Genomic DNA, 16,282 nt, shown 5'->3' with positions numbered 1-16,282 from the left:
AAACAGCCTACAGCAGGGGTGTCCAACTCCAGGCGTAAAGGGCCGGTGTCCTGCAAGTTTTAGATCTCACTCTGGGTCAGCACGCCTGAATCAAATGATTAGTTCATTACCAGGCCTCTGGAGAACTTCAAGACATGCTGAGGAGGTAATTTAGCCATTTGAATCAGCTGTGTTGGATCAAGGACACATCTAAAACCTTCAGGACACCGGCCCTTGAGGCCTGGAGTTCGACACCCCTGGCCTACAGACTGCTGCTCTTTGTCTCACCACCATCTCAAAGTCGCCATGGTCCACTTCATTTTGTTCTTGGCTCTCCTGTCGACCCTCTTCTCCACCAGTCAACACTGATGACTGCATTTTGTCATCTGCATCGTCGTCGTCATCATCATCCTTGTCTCCTGATAAAGGAGATCAACCACAAACATTTAGAGGATCCCTAAAGCCTTGTTAAAATGATAACTAATATGAGAAATCATATTTAATATTGCCCCAAAAAACTCAATCAAATATTCATGTACATCTAGTACCATTCAATTAATACTTTGAATTAAGCTTGAACAAACATACCCATAGGTGTGTTGGAACGTGGGGGAGATGGAAGGGTCACATGGCGTCGCTTGTTTCTTGGTCTAAGCACTCTGATCAGAGCCTGCTTGCAAGAAAAGCTGACAGCAGTGTCCTGTGAATTGTTAAATATAGACTGGTTACCTCATGACTTTGACAGTGATCCATGCAAGAGCTCCTTCTAATTGCCTAAAATCTTTAATATAAGCATGCTGCCTATTATTACCCTTGTAAAGCCATGTAAAAACAAATCTACTGACAAGGTACATACTATAGTAATTAAAATGTTCTTCAAGGAGAAGACCACCAATGAAAATATGCAATGACTGATCAATAAGACTGATATACTTACAGGACACAGTAACATCTGCATGTAGATTTTGGAGGCTACATTGATGTAATCCAGCTCACATGTGCAGTATGCATGGATAATGTCTACCAAGGCATTCACTGTTGCTTCCACATGAGTTAGACCTTAAATTTAAAATAAACAACTCATTTCCAGACTAGGGTTTCAGAACAGAACACAAATGTATTCGTGCTGTTGGGCATTGCAATATGTCTAAATGGTTTACATAAGATTTAAGTGAATCAACATTACTCACAACACATATGCATACATGCATATACATTTAACAATAAATGTTCTTGCAATGCATTGGGGACCCACAGTGTGGAACTTACCAGGCAAGCAAGCAGGAGCAAGAAAGGCATTCTTTGGTTTTAGGGCATGGAGCTTCCAGAAGTTATTCATCAGTTGTGCAATAAAATTACAGTTCTCACTATCCACATGCTTTTGTCCATCCTCTGTCACCTCTGAGTTAGTAAGAGAAAAACACCAATGAGTGTGACAATTATAAGTCAGTAAACTTCCAAGCTGTTTCATTGTAAGTGAGAAGTAAAAAGTATCTTCTTCTGACTTTGACTCCAAATGACAAAAATCAAGTTTGTTTGTTATATGCTTACACAAGAATACATATAAAACATTCTATTCTTTGCCGACATTCTTCACAACAAGAAAAGCTTCTTACCCGAGTCGTGGTGCAATGATTTTGTTTCTGTGAAATGCACCAAGTTGTTGGGTCTCATGATTGCAATGGAGCGGGCAGTGATCACAAGTCTTTGGAAGACATCAGGGTCAAGCTCTTTCCCTTCCCGGCTGCAACTATTCAGACACTGCACCGCATTGCTCAGCAAGGACTGGTCCTGAGGAGAGCAGAGGGAGGGACAGTGGTTCAAGTGAGCATTAAGGTGTTTGGCTGTTAATGAAAATCAATACAATATACACATTTTTCAGATCATAATGAGCTAAACATTGTATGAATTTGGCCTCTTTTATTACCTTGTGATTGTGGTAGGCAGTACGGCTTGTGTGCAGACTGGCAAGAAGCCCCTTCGTCTGCTGCTGCACACCTACAGGTGTTGGCATCGACAGAAGTAAAGTTGCCAACTCCAGTGCTGCAGCCTTGTTTTTTTCCTATAGAGTTGACATGAATTAAAAATGCATCCTGAACACAAGCATGTAACAGGGATTCATTTATACAGAATTCTGCTTTTAAATGGAAATAAAAAAAAATAAAAAAAAATCAAGTCTTCACAGGTTTACCTTTTCACTGGACGAACCAACTGCAAAACAGCTTTCCAAAGCTTCAAGGGAGCTGACCACCAACCTGAAATAGAGAAAGAACATCAATTCTGCATCTCCTGTGAATTATTCTTTAAATAACCAATCAAACAGGGGAAAAAAGCACTATTATTCTGCTGCTACTCTAAACGCCAAACAAAACTGAGTGCAAGAATAAATGTAGGGGAAAAATGTTTCTGTTGCTGCACAGGTGTGGAAATGGTGCATGGCATGTTCGGTTGCAGGCAAAGACAAACAAGCTGGCACACATGCACAAAACCATACAAACAAGCAGAGAAAGGGCAGTTACTAACCGGTCCAATGTTGATAAGGACTCAGTTTCACAACTTTTTATTGTAATTTTGGGAGCAAAAGAAAAAGAACAAAAATAAGTGTGAGGATCACGGAAAGAAACAAGTGGAAATAAATGATTCAGTTAAACAAAAGACACATGCAAGAAAAGATGATCACAAGAGCCATGCACTAAAACACACTAAAGAGAGCTCACTGGTGCTGCTCAAATTTCAGGGTTGTGTCCAACAACCCATACTACACAGCTGTATTCAATATATGCTTAGAAAGTGCAGTACAAGTTAAAATAACTTAAAAAACACATCACATCTATGGCAATATATGTAATGCGCTTTGTCACAATATATACATCTTCACACAACTGAGGAACTGTAGACAAAACAATGTTTTGACTACTCTAGCAAAATATTTAGTTGTCAAATGAATGGACTTTATCAAAAAACAGTTATGATGAAACACTGACCCCCACAAATTAACCAAGTGGTTTTATATAAAGGTACTTAATGGATAACGGTCAAACTTTCTCATCAGTTCATTAGGAGTTTATTCAACCCAGGGGATTAAAAAGTGTGAATGCCAACAACTTGGGTTGACCTTTTCGCAGCCCAAATTGAAAAGCTCATACCTCTCTAATACAGTGCCACTAGTTGTAGTTGGGGTGGCTATGTCTCCATCAGAGGTCCCATTGCCCTGGTTGAGGCTGGGACTGCAGACATTGTTAACTGAGGCAGATGAGAAGTCTTCTGGTGGATCCTCAGGCCAGCCAAACTGCTCCTTGGTTTTTCCATAGATCTTAATCGAATCAAGCATGGTGACTCCAGCTGGGTCAACGGATGCTCCAACTTAAAAATTAACAAGACAGCGTATTACAAGATGTATCTAAACAGACTGCAGCATATGACCACATGACCAAATAAAATGAATAGGTCAGCTCTAATTATTTAAACACGTGTATTGGAATATCAATACAGGTAACAAGAAAAACCAGTAAGTAGGGGGAAAAAAAAAAAAAAAAAAAAAAAAAAGTATAACCACTGCACACTCTTGATCTTACTAAATATAGACAGCTTCTTGTCAGCCTGCAGGGCCTCCTCTCTTGTGAAGGGGAAGTCAAACCAGCGAGCTCTTGTCAGATTTATCTGCATGGTGCGTCCAAAGACCTCCACATAAGAAGGAGCCCTTTCAATGGCCTGGGTGCCCACCTGAACCCGCATGCCTGTCATCACCATTGAACTGTTGTTGTTTACTGCCTCTACAGTGAACCCTCCAGGCTAGGATGAAGGAGAAGAGAAAGGAAAGGAAAAAGAAACATGACATTTGTTGTTGTTTTTTTCTTTTCTTTTTTTCTAGACTACAGCTGAAAAACATGTTTAGAATAGGTCTCCTCACTGTTTTTATTTAAAGCAGGGCCACTTGGATTTAGACTGGACGTATACTTATGTACTCTGGTATATTAAACTGCACAAATGTAAATGGCAAAGACAGCAAAGTCTCAACACAAGTGATGGCAGATAACATGAAACGACATTTACATGGAATTAAATGAACAAAGATCACCCTGCTGCACCATTGTTATCAACTGTGTCAGCAATGCTGACACAGCACTAACCTGCGTTACAAGAGAGAAGCAGAGCGATGTTTTTATACCTTTTCTAACACAGAACATCAAGTTAAAATGCCTCTACCTTTGTGTTGGCCACATACATCCCTGTGGAGTTGAGCCTGTGTTTGATCTGCTGTCCGTTGTAGACCTGCAGCAAGTCATTACCCCCAAACTCCACCTCTGTCAGTTGCTGGTTGTGTTCAAAGAAATCCACTGGGAATGTCACCTGACTGGAAGTCCGGGTGGCTTAAAGTGAAATCATTACATTCAAATTAGCTCCCCAAAATTTTAGATTAGTTGCTTTTATTATTGTGTATATCTGGCTACATGGAGAATGAACACAAGAAACATGATCTGAAAAGTGAATGAATTACACTTTGATTTTAAGAAAAATTTAAAATATGTTTTCTGATTTAAGTTTGCCTAAGTAAGGGCATTTATGGAAGAGGTTAAGAATCAGCGTCATCAGTAACGTATCAGCAAATATTAAGTAAGCAACAAAACAGTTTAGTACCAGCTGTCCATTCATCATTGATAATTGGCAATTACAAAATAACCATTGCCCACAAACTTACTGGCAGCAGCAGCCTTGCGCTTACGGACTGGCTTCATGATGCTTATGCCACAGCTGGGCTGCAATGAGGGCTGGAGCCAGTAGGAGGTGTTGTCCACATTTGCCATGTAGATTCGCAGGCTGCCATCCTCACAGAGAAGAATCATGGTAGTTCTCTGCTGCTCATTACTGGCAGTGTGTCGGATAGCTACCATATCTTGAATCTGACAGAAAGAGACAGATTAATGTTAACCTTAGAAAACAGTAAAATTAGTTTCCTCTTGTCTTGTTTACTAAGCAAAGCTTTCTGTGTTTATAAAGTTCTGTACTCCAAAGTAGAATTTCTTTTTCTCTCCAATAACTGTTTTCATGGTATCCTAACCAGTTTCATGTCACAATAGTAAATGGTGTTTACCTTAGCTTTAGCTGGCAGAGTTTTAATCTCCTGAATGAGGAAGGTGTCAGGTTTGACCATGATAACCAGAGGTATGCCTGTTGTCTGTTGCACACAGCACACAAGGCCTGGATGGTTCATGACCTCAGACCACTGGCACAGTGCAGGTGACATCTTACTGCTGCCACCATTGGAGCTTTAAAGACAAAATAGAAAAAAAAAAAATTCTGTTCATAATTTTCTTTTCCAGTTAACCATTATATTTAGTAGACTTTTACAGACTATTTTATTGTGTTACCCTTTCACATTGATGGCAAAGAGCCTCTGCACATCAGTTGTGCTGCGGCTCACTGTGGCAGCGAATGACTTCCCTTGGCTGTAGCTGAAGAAAAGCATCTGAAGGACATGGGAGTAATAGACAGAAACACCACCGCCAGCTACCTGTCCATTGCTATCCTGTATTTACAAAGAAAGAATTTGCCTCAAAACCACTTTCTTTAATGTAGTTTCAAAAACACCTGAACACTGAATAAAGATACGATGTACACATCAACCAAACATTCCCCCCCCCCCCCCAAAAAAAAATGAGAGCAGGAAAGTACGGCAGAAACACTGTAGACCAGGGGTGTCAAACTCATTGTGGGCCACATACAGCCCACTTTGATCTTAAGCAGGCCGGAGCAGTGAAACTCCCCTTTCTGTCAGTGTAAAGGAGTTACAAAATTAGCCTGTAGTCATAACGGAAACATTTTTATTTTTCACAAAGTTACAGAGGTTTTATTAGAGACATAGCTGTTTTATTAGAGACATTTTTTGTAATTTGGCACACCACTAAACTTGCTGCTTGTGGAACATCTGCCCCCTTTTCCTTTTTCACATAATGGTATGATCCCAGTCTGTTTTTGCATGTGATTGGCCGCATGGTATGCCCATCAAAATAAAGTCCTACCCCTGCTTGCATGGATTCTCAGCAGGGCTGAAGAGTAAGCTCCCACATCATGATGAGGCATTAATAACTGACATATGAAAATACTTTGCAGGCTGGATATAATTGTATTGTGGGCTGAATGTGGCCCGCAGGTCGTACGTTTGACACCCCTGTTGGAGACCATTTCGACGGCAACCTTGTGTTTTGTATTGTCACAACATCAACTCATGTCAAATCCTAGTTACCTTCAAGTCTTCGTGGGTTATCTCCAATACATTTGTGACATAAAAAGGGCCATGCTGAGCACTGCTAGATTCATCCATGACCTGGGTGTACATGTAACCTGCTGATGACATGATGACAATAATGTTCTTCCCCTCTTCATTGAAAAGGAATGTAGCATCACGAATCTTGGAACTTGGGAGCAGGAAATAGTACATGGGACTCAGGGCATCCACTGACAAGTCATAGATCTGTTTTCCAAAGGGGACAAACATTAAAATGCAAGTATTAAGCAATCTTTTGTTTTCCTAGGGCAGAAAGGTATATGTATAGAATCTATGGTTGTTTTCATAAAGAAATTGCATAAACAAAATCAATTCTGTTGCTTCAAGTACAAAATATGTTTATTACGTTAATATATACCTTGACAAAGTCAGCAGTGATGATAGCAAGTTCAGTCTGTGAGCCTGGTAACCAGATAGCTTTGATGATGAAGTTGCCAGTGGCCAGCTGTGGATGCAACACCAGGTGGTCAGACACAGAACCTGTGCTGCTGAAAGTTAGTACATGGCAGTCCTGGGAAGAGATGAAAGGAGAACAACAAGATAGTTAAATTTAACAAATTCTTACAGCAACTGTTCATTTAACTTTATAAGTTATTTTATAAGAAGCAGCTCATTTCTGACCTTAAGGCCACACACAGCCAGGTAATCTTCATTGCAGGGGTTGCCTGTGAGACTAAGGACAGTGAATGGGACTGGGGCCGAAGCCAAACGGGTCAGTGTCAACTTCCTTTTGCTTGAGTCAGCTTGTTTCAGGAGAGTAGACAGCTGAAGAACTGTTATCTGTCAGAAAGGAGATGGAGAAAAAGTCGAGTTGAGACATTTTAACAGTAAAAACACAGATTTCCCTGTCTGTTCTTATTTCATTGTTTGCAAAGTATCTTGATGATATATAAAACAACTTAAAGAAAACGTGAAGAAAAAAGTTAAAGAGAAAAAATACAAAAAACATATAATAACGTAGAAAGAGGCATTTTTGTTATTCTATTGTTCATTTGAGTGTAGATTTTTTTTTCCTTGTCACGATGCTCTGTTTCACAGACAAGTCTGAATCAATAACACTGCATATGTTTTAAATAAGAATTCAATAAAAGCTCTTCTAATTGGACAAAGGAACTTAAATTGTTTAGCTTACCTTCCCCTTTTCATGGCTGACTGCCAGGTGCTGACGGCGTCCATGGGGGGAAGACAGAACACACATAGCAACACGGCGCAGAACATGTGCACTGATGAGCTGGCGTATAGTTTGCCCCTGGTCACCACTGTAATTCATTCGCACATTCTCAAAAGCTCCTTCCTGGGAGCCAAGTGTGGGGACCTGAAGGGAAAAAGTAGCCGTTAACACTAAAATGCAACAGCTCAATAATAGAATTCTATTTTAATTAAGTTTTAATAACTTATCAATGAATTAAGTGTTATATTGGAACAGGCTAATCTATTTGGGTCATAATACCATTAACTGGTCCGTCATCTCCACAATTTTGTCCTGAGTATGCAGTTCATTGAGGGCTTGCTGTGCCCGGCTGCTGCTTCCCACTGCTGATGCTTGCTGGAAGTTGGTCTGGATAGCTTCCATGAGAAACATGAGCATTTCCAGTATGACTGCAGCAGTAGATGATCCCGTCTAGCATGATAAAAGAGGGGCAAAAACGTAAGTCGCACAACATCTTTTCACATGTAAAAGAAGTCTTAAAGGTTTTAGGATACTACAGATAAAAATAAATTAATATGTTCTCTCTAACCACTTGTGCTAGCAGCTCTTCTTGACACCCTTCGATACTCTTGCACACGCTGCTCTTCTTAGGTCTGTCTTCATCACTGGATTTGCCATCACAGATGGTGACCTTGCCCTTGTCAGACGGTGAGGAATTTTGGTGGCGAATAGCACTCTCAGGCATACGCAGTTCACTCTGAAAAGCTGAAGACTCTTTAAGAGTAGAGCCCATGCCACTGCTGGGACTGCGTTTGACCAGGGCCTGTGAATGATGCAACACACAAAGTAAGAAGTGGGGAAAAGCTGATATTCACATAAATTTATACTTAAATGATTCTTTATGCTTCCCTTTATGCATTGTAAATGTCAACCAGTAATGCGTGTAAGTGCAGAAGTGGAACAAACATTTATAAAAAAGTGAACCAAACTGGTATGAGCAAATGTTATCACAACACTGACAGTGAGGAAAACATTGCATTAACAAGCACAAAGAAAAAAAAAATGCTAAAAGCCTATTGTACTTATTATGCTGTAAACTAAAGGTAAGATGTAATTGATGGCTTGCTCATCACATGCACATAAAAAAAACTGTTAAAGTCCATGTAAAGTGGTAATAAACATGTTTGTCACATAATGAAAAATATTTTATAAACCACCCAGGTAAATAAAATTTAAATGACATGCACATTTTTGATACAGCAGTGTTTCAGGATGAAAATTAACCAAGCAACTTGGAGGCATTGGGTGTTGTAGCTTACAGTTGAGTGGGAGAAGCACTTATGCTAATGCACTCAACGTTTTACAACATTAAAGTGTTAGAGGGATCGAACCAAGTGGAGCTCCAGTGAGTCACTGAGCCATGGACTGACTATACCCTAAAAACTAAAAAGATTAACAAAAAAAAAAAAAAAAAAATCCACCTACATAATTCAGTAAAAGATATTTCAAAGGTTTTTATACAAAGTAATCCCAGAATTATCTCTTTACACGGACTTTAAGATTAACTAGGGAAGCTGACCTGTTCAGTACACAAAAAGCTGACAAAAGATATTACTAACATGATTTTGCTCATTTCTGGCCAAATGTGTGGGCTAGCTATAACCCTAATCAAATGAAATGACTGGATGGAGGTCAATGGGGGAATGACTTGCAAGCTAAAGTTACCGCTGTTGTTCTCTTCCCATGATGACCTGAGGTATTCGGTCTCACCTGGCAGCTGCCATCCTCTTTGGCACCGCAGTCACAGAAGAAAGAGCCATATTTGGCATAGGAGATCTCATGGTCTTTGTGACAGACCTTGGCGCACACTGTGCACACACCTACCCCATCCACCATCTTACAGGTGTGACAGTGGTACCTGCAGAATGAAAAGTAATAGGCAATACTATATATAGCACATCACATCATGTGAGAAACTAAAGAATGACTGTATTTCTACATGTCTACATGGATATATCACAGGAGAAGGCTATTTGATCACGCTACCACCTAAATCTACCTTCCCAGATAAATGAATTAAAAATTACCCATAATCCAGAGCTAACCAAGGAGATTATTTTCCAAAAGATTAACTCAGCTCAGACAAGCTTTAAATATGTTGCTGCCTGGTTAGATTTGCACACCACAGAGGCTCTAGATGAATTAAGGCATTTGTAACCTTTTATAGCTGCCCACTCTATCCTTAAATATTCACAATAAGTCCAAAAAAAACAAACAAACAAACAAACAAACAAACAAACAAAAAAAACCTTCACATAGAAAATATTACATGTTGCTAACACACTGTTACTTTTTCCAGGTACATAACACACTAAATTACATGACAAATGTATGCAATTTTGTTTTGCACCTTAATTCAGCAGTGTGGAGTCCTCCCATTTCCACAGATTTGAGAAATCTACTAAATATATGATTTTCTGGTTTTTGGGGTTTATTCTTAGTAAAAACTGAATAATAACAAAGGAAATAATCAAACGTATACTGTATGACAAATCAATTTTTAAGTGTAATATGGATGTGTTTGGAACCAAAGGCCACACTTAAGATTAAAACAAAACCACAATAAACAAACGTTTCTTTACCAGTGCTGGTTCATGAATTCCTTCTGAGTAATGGTGAAAGTGCAAAGTTTGTTGCAAAGTGAGTCTTCATCCTGTCAAACAATGATAGACATGATAAAAGGATAGTTTCATATAGCAAACTGACAGAGATAAAACTAAGCCCAAAAACAACACTGATTTATGTCTGTAAGTCCATACACACAGAGACAGACACACATATTTGGAAAATACAGCCTGATGGATGAGAATAAAAGAATAACTTCTTACAGAGTCCTCTGCCTGGGAATCATCCTCCTCTACTACAAGTTCCTCCACCCAGTCTGAGTCTACTTCCATGGCTTTTTCCTCTCCCTCCATCAGCATTGCTGAGTTGCCTTGACCGCTGCTTTGACGCAAAGCGTTCATCACATCAGCCAGATAGGAGATGATGTGACATGAGCATTCCAGCATGCTGGCATGCTGAAATCAAAGAAGAGGTGCATATCAGTTGATATTTAGATATGTTAATATCTGAACTGCCAGATGGGAGACACATTTTGGGACATTTTTCAAAATGTAATATATCACAGAAAAATACTTTGGCAAATTGGTACCTATACAGTGTTTTCCTTTAATTGCCTAAACCCAGTTTCATTATCATTCATTCTGACTGTCTAATATGGGGTATGAGAAGCACAGAGATAACCAGATTACATGATGTATAACTATGTGGTAGCAAATTCTTAATCAAATCAGGATACTATGATTTAGACTTGATTTTAACCTTGAAGAGATTTTACATTTTATTAATATAAATGTAACAAACAAGGACATATCCTTTCTTTTTCCACGGAGAAAGTCCAGAGATTGCAATACATTCCTCCATGAGAAATGTTTCATTTCATCTCCCAAAACAAAGAATATGTAAGGTCTTTAACCTTTAGAGAGGTGATGATATTAATTCTCAAATAATAAGGCTGATCATAGGTCTAGAACAAGTGTGGCCTAATTAAAATCTCATTCTGCAGAAATGTCCAAAATGCACTTAAGTGTGTGAGGAACTCACCTTTCCATGAGACAGGTTTGTGCTCACTTTTTCCACGACATTCTTCTGTGTTAAATACTTTTTGCTGCAAAGTAAAAGATCAGCTTTTAGGTCACATGTTCTCCCTTTAAATTTCTCCCTAGATTTATACTCCCACACAGAATCTACAGAGAGTTTTCACTTTAACATGTAATAACACAGCCAAAATGCTACGTGAGGCTCAGATTTCTATGCTACTGAGCTAAATTTGTTTGAATACTCCTACCAATGGGAATTGAACAGGATCAGATTTGGGGGAAAAATACAGTTACAAAAGGAAGATGACATTGCAACCAGCAAGAAAAAACAGTCAGACATCTTGAGATGTGGCATAAGGCCTCATCCTAGGGTGTAGCTGCTGGATAGGTTCATAGCAGAAGTATAAATCGAGCTTAAACCAAGCAATTTTTCCTAGCGAGTTTGGCTGCTGCAACTACATAATTCCACAATTTAGTTTTCTTTAATGATGCGACTGAAACTTAGATCTCCACACCTGTAAAATTCATTTCTTACCATCTAGTCAGCCAGTCTATAGCTGCCCTGTGCAGCTGGAGGTGGCCTGCACCCTGTCCCGCACTGGCAAGTGTGGCCATGATGACCATGAGCTCAGGAAAACCTGTTCCATCACCATTGGCCAGCATGTCTGTTGCCATGGGAATAAGCGTGCTGAGAAGCACAGTGCACACTCCTTCGCCCACCTGGCTATTGTCACGCACAATATGAGTGGTTAGTAGCTGCAGAAGCTGTCTGTTTTCTTGCACAATTTCCAGTTGTTCTGAGTCCTTTGGTGGTGTAGCAGTCATACGTGTCAGCCAGGACTGCAGACGAGAGGGCTCCACACAAGCCAGCTGGGCCAAAGAGCCACACAGGCCTAACAGGCTTGGGTTTGGGTTCTTCTCCGCTGGAGAAAAATGCATGATGAAACTTAGAGGGATCTACTCCAGCTTTAGCTCAAAGAGCTCTGCCTTGAAAAGTTTGAATATAACCAAACTTGGACTGTATAGTTTTAAAATTATTACAGACTTACTGAGCTGGAAAAGCTTGGTGAAGAATTTCAGCACCCTGTTACAAAACTTTGGAGACAGGTTTTCATTGGCCGTTGCCATCATAATTTGGACAAGCTCACCACTGAAAAAGAAGAAGCCCAAAATATGTGAGGTGACTGAATGAATGAGAAGCTAGATTGTGTTATCAGCAGAGACAATACCTGAATGAAAAGAATTCTTCCATTGCCTTTCGGACCTGACTGCTTTCAAGTTGTTTTTCGAGGTACTGAAGGCATTCCTCAAGGATGGACTCATCCAAACCACTAAAAAATAAAAAAAATAAATTAAAATAAAAAAAGTATAAAAAGAGTAGTGTTTTGATTGATTAACATGGTTCATTAAAGGCCAGTGAAATCTGATACATATTAAAAATACCTGTTGGGATCTGAGTGACTGGCAATAATGTTGTAACATCCGGTCACCAAACGCTCGTAGATGCGGGCTAGAAAGGCATCAGACTCTGATGGGCCAAGGATGCGCTCCAGTGAAGTGGTGCTGATCTCAGCTACACTCTCTGTGCTGCTCTCCAAGAGCAGAGGCAGCAGGGTGCTCACAACCTGTGAGGGGTTCAGCTCCTCAGTACTGAAGAGACAATCATGCAGCATTATTAACTAGAGAATAACAGGTTTTTCATGGGTAAAATCTATGCATGCAAAAGAGTTTATCAGTAGACGTCTTTGAACTTACACAATGAGGTCTCCAATCAGGCGAACCAGTGAGAGAAGGATGTGTTTAAGAGAAGAGGCCAGAGGCAAGGACTGACAACTCAGTGTGCCCAGGTGAGCTGCTTGGATGGCACTGATGTAGCTCTCTGATGGAATGGTATCGTTTGCAAATGCATTGCGCTGAGAAAGAGAAGATAGCAGTTTTATTATTTATGTGAGTATATATATATATTTTTTTTTTAATAACTGAAATGCCATGTAGGGTGTGACAATACAGGCAAAAGCCAAGTCTTCATTTCTTTTTGTAATCGTGCCATGTGTAACAAATGTTTTAATAATTTCTAAACAAAGAAATAACCATTATATTAAAATAAGTAAAACTGCTTAAATACAAAGTCTTAATGACATTTGCACAGGAGACGTGTGGCTTTCCCCTTAAATGGAAATGGGTGCACACTATGACCAACCAGTCGCACTATGGAGTCCTCTACTCACATTAATTAAGGTGCTTAAAAAGTGGAAAAATAACCAACTTTAACCACATACCCATGAGCCAATGTTGGGAAATTCAGTGGTGTGGACACCATTCCAAGTCTCACAAACTGTCTGCACAGCTGTTGGCAAGTTCTGCATAATATTATGACCTGTAGGAATTTAAAGTGTTGTTAGACCACTGCATAAAAGCTATTAAAGTAATCGTACTGGCTGCATTGTAAAATAATATCTTTCAGTATTTCATTTGGATACCAAGTATGTTGGCCTTGCATCGGGTGGAACCTATGGCCAGAACTGCAGCATAACCTTGGAGCTTGGCATCGGTCAGTTTGTTCTCCCCTTCCTCTGGGATGTTCATTAATAGGTAAGATCTGTTCAAGACAAGTTTCATTTAATGATTAAATCAGGATAAGTTGTCATAAAGAACATCATCAACACGTCTTATTTCTTAGACATGAAGTGGGCTACACTCCAAATCTAAACAAATAATTAGCAAAACTGTCAAAGTGTTAGGATTTAGAAATATTTAAAAACAAAACATGTTATGATATATAAATTAAAGAGGGAATATTTAAGGTTCCTTAAGTTGTGTTCCTTACATTGACGCATGCATGCATTTTGAAAGTAATGGAGGGTTTGTTTGTGTTTTTTACTAAAGCTTTCACTAAAACTAAACTAAAAAACAGCTTACATTAGCAATTACAGTAAATTCAAAATAAATTTAACATTTACATATCTACAAGCCAGTGGTGTTAGAATACTGATAAACTGTAAAGGATATATAAAGTAACAGATATGTGGATACTAGTTATGTGGCGTGCATGTAGTAGATGTGCTTTGCAAAATGTTGGCTGTCACGAATATGGTGGAATTTAAAATAAATAAATACATAATTTAGATTTAACCTAAGTCACCAAAGCTATGTCCTCTGGAATTTGTCAATATTTTGAGTGCATCTGTAACCCAAGAACTGGCCATGTGATCAGCCACATGATCATGTGATCTATCATGCATTTCAATCACATTACCGTATTCCAGTCTACTAGATATAACAAGAGCTTATAATGACATTACCCTCTCACCTTGTGAAAGCTGAGTAAATGTCAGTGAGCTGTAGTGTGGCAGGCAGCAGATTCTTTGCAATCTCAGAGGATTTGTGGGTGTCGGCCTCAATGGCAACCTTGGACAAATGCTCATCTAAAGAAACCTGAATTTTAGAGATGACTGCATCCAGCGTATAGATGGCTTGTAGAGAGGGCAACTGATGAAGTGGAAGGATGACATGTGGGTCTACACTTGAGAATGTGGAAATCTGCAACAAAATAAAGTTGTCAGGAGGTGTCAATTGATTTCAAAACTTTGAACACAACCACCACAAGTTACAAATGTATCTGTGATAACCATTACCTGTCTGGCAATGTACTCTTCTGCTAGCTCCACATCGTATTTCACAGTGCTGCATTTAGCAGCGGTCACTTCAACCAGAGAAGCAGCTTGGTCTGTTTTCATTCCTTGCTTTACCAAGTGCTCCTGTGAGTGATGACACACAAAAACACCCATCAAAGACTTGAAATTACAGAATTAATACAAAATATAAAAATTATATTAGAAAAGTAAATCTGCATCCACTTTGAATTATTTTTTCTGAAAAAGCAAACAATTTCAAGACAAAAAAAATCCCAATGAATTAATCAAGTACTTTATTCTAAAGTTTGACCAACACCACCAACATCCCCATCACACTGATAATACATTTGTAGGACTTTCAAGCATCAACTGACCTTGATCCAGTTCACATACGTAGATACGCGGAGACGTGATGACCATCGCAGTGTGTGTAAGATGTCGCTCTCACTGGGGTCACTGCAGCCAGTCTTTAGCTGCTCCATGAAGCCTTTGGAAGGTGGTAAAACACCAAGGATCCTCCACAGTATCAGGAAGTAGTACTGAAGGGAGCAGGCCTCCTGTATGGGGGGCCCAACAGTTTGCTGCCATTAAGCTAGTATCATTAGGTATACAAGTCTCTAATGTTTGAGGAACTTTATTTCAGCCAAAGAAAGGCCAAATTACTTACAAATTACACAACGATATAGAATAACGTTTATTATAGATCATGCCTTACTGCATTGATGATATTCAGTTTGTTTTCGTCTAGTATTGTTTGCATGTGCTTGTCATTTTATTTGTCTTTAGACATGCAGATAAACATTTGCAATGTGGCTTATTCTTCTTTGTTTTGTTTTATTCTCATTGGTCTATTTTCAAAAATGTAATATGCATTTTCTCTATCACCTGAAACAATTAAATCAGTCACTGAAGTCATCAGTAGCAGTGCACAAATAGAAAAAGGACTGCACCATTATAACAAGAGTTTTTGTATCAAGTTTCTGTTTGCAGATCAATTTCTAAGTTAACCAAAAAGACGCACCAAACCACAAGCCCTGCAGCAGACAGGTGTTTAATGCCTTTTAGATAAACCACTAAAGCCATATGCTCAGTGAGCTTATTTCAGCGGTTCTATTTCTTCATTTGGTGCTCTCACCATAGGAGTGATGGGCTTGTTCTCTTGTCTTCTTGCTGTGTCAAACTGAGAGCCCGCAGCCAGGAGTGAGATGAGCCATGCATACAGCTCGTCATATTTCACTGCTCCATTAAATAGCTTTGGAAAGACCTATGAGGACATGTTTAACAGTTAGGTATGGCAATAATTTTAATAAACGTGATAAAAACAGAAATATTGATATACATGTACAAATTAAAAATAAAAAGCATGTTTTCGTAGCACATATAAACTGTACTGTAAAAAACTCAATTAAGACCACATAAAACACAGTCCACGCCTCACCTTGCTATCTAGTCTGCTGATATCATCTTCGGACGCCTCAGGAGACAGAACGCAGTAGAATTTGGGCTGGACATTCGAATCTAAAAAAAGTTTGCATTTAATAAAAGATGAAATTTTATTTATCATACACTA

The 16,282-nt window shown here is 39.2% G+C and overlaps 1 protein-coding gene across 1 annotated transcript in view; it reads right to left on the bottom strand.

Moving 5' to 3' along the window:
- ubr4 (ubiquitin protein ligase E3 component n-recognin 4) overlaps positions 1–16,282 on the bottom strand; it is a 47,692-nt gene that overhangs the window by 18,259 nt on the left and 13,151 nt on the right. Inside the window, exons 23-57 of the mRNA XM_019349322.2 lie at positions 16,151–16,230; positions 15,848–15,976; positions 15,087–15,269; positions 14,713–14,835; positions 14,388–14,617; positions 13,558–13,676; positions 13,357–13,454; positions 12,833–12,990; positions 12,521–12,727; positions 12,307–12,408; positions 12,127–12,227; positions 11,613–12,000; positions 11,082–11,145; positions 10,304–10,495; positions 10,058–10,128; positions 9,186–9,333; positions 8,005–8,238; positions 7,716–7,886; positions 7,398–7,580; positions 6,887–7,045; positions 6,624–6,776; positions 6,224–6,451; positions 5,349–5,506; positions 5,072–5,246; positions 4,679–4,880; positions 4,186–4,349; positions 3,555–3,771; positions 3,126–3,342; positions 2,171–2,234; positions 1,907–2,041; positions 1,596–1,770; positions 1,249–1,380; positions 917–1,038; positions 568–679; positions 268–398 (exon numbers count right to left, since the gene is read on the bottom strand). Of these exons, the coding sequence (XP_019204867.1) occupies positions 268–398; positions 568–679; positions 917–1,038; positions 1,249–1,380; positions 1,596–1,770; positions 1,907–2,041; positions 2,171–2,234; positions 3,126–3,342; positions 3,555–3,771; positions 4,186–4,349; positions 4,679–4,880; positions 5,072–5,246; positions 5,349–5,506; positions 6,224–6,451; positions 6,624–6,776; positions 6,887–7,045; positions 7,398–7,580; positions 7,716–7,886; positions 8,005–8,238; positions 9,186–9,333; positions 10,058–10,128; positions 10,304–10,495; positions 11,082–11,145; positions 11,613–12,000; positions 12,127–12,227; positions 12,307–12,408; positions 12,521–12,727; positions 12,833–12,990; positions 13,357–13,454; positions 13,558–13,676; positions 14,388–14,617; positions 14,713–14,835; positions 15,087–15,269; positions 15,848–15,976; positions 16,151–16,230 (5,525 nt within the window). The remainder of the gene's footprint in view (positions 1–267; positions 399–567; positions 680–916; positions 1,039–1,248; positions 1,381–1,595; positions 1,771–1,906; positions 2,042–2,170; positions 2,235–3,125; positions 3,343–3,554; positions 3,772–4,185; positions 4,350–4,678; positions 4,881–5,071; positions 5,247–5,348; positions 5,507–6,223; positions 6,452–6,623; positions 6,777–6,886; positions 7,046–7,397; positions 7,581–7,715; positions 7,887–8,004; positions 8,239–9,185; positions 9,334–10,057; positions 10,129–10,303; positions 10,496–11,081; positions 11,146–11,612; positions 12,001–12,126; positions 12,228–12,306; positions 12,409–12,520; positions 12,728–12,832; positions 12,991–13,356; positions 13,455–13,557; positions 13,677–14,387; positions 14,618–14,712; positions 14,836–15,086; positions 15,270–15,847; positions 15,977–16,150; positions 16,231–16,282) is intronic.

The sequence above is a fragment of the Oreochromis niloticus genome, linkage group LG20, assembly GCF_001858045.2.
Source record: "Oreochromis niloticus isolate F11D_XX linkage group LG20, O_niloticus_UMD_NMBU, whole genome shotgun sequence".
NCBI lineage: Eukaryota > Metazoa > Chordata > Actinopteri > Cichliformes > Cichlidae > Oreochromis > Oreochromis niloticus.
This window is presented reverse-complemented; position numbering and strand designations above follow the sequence as displayed.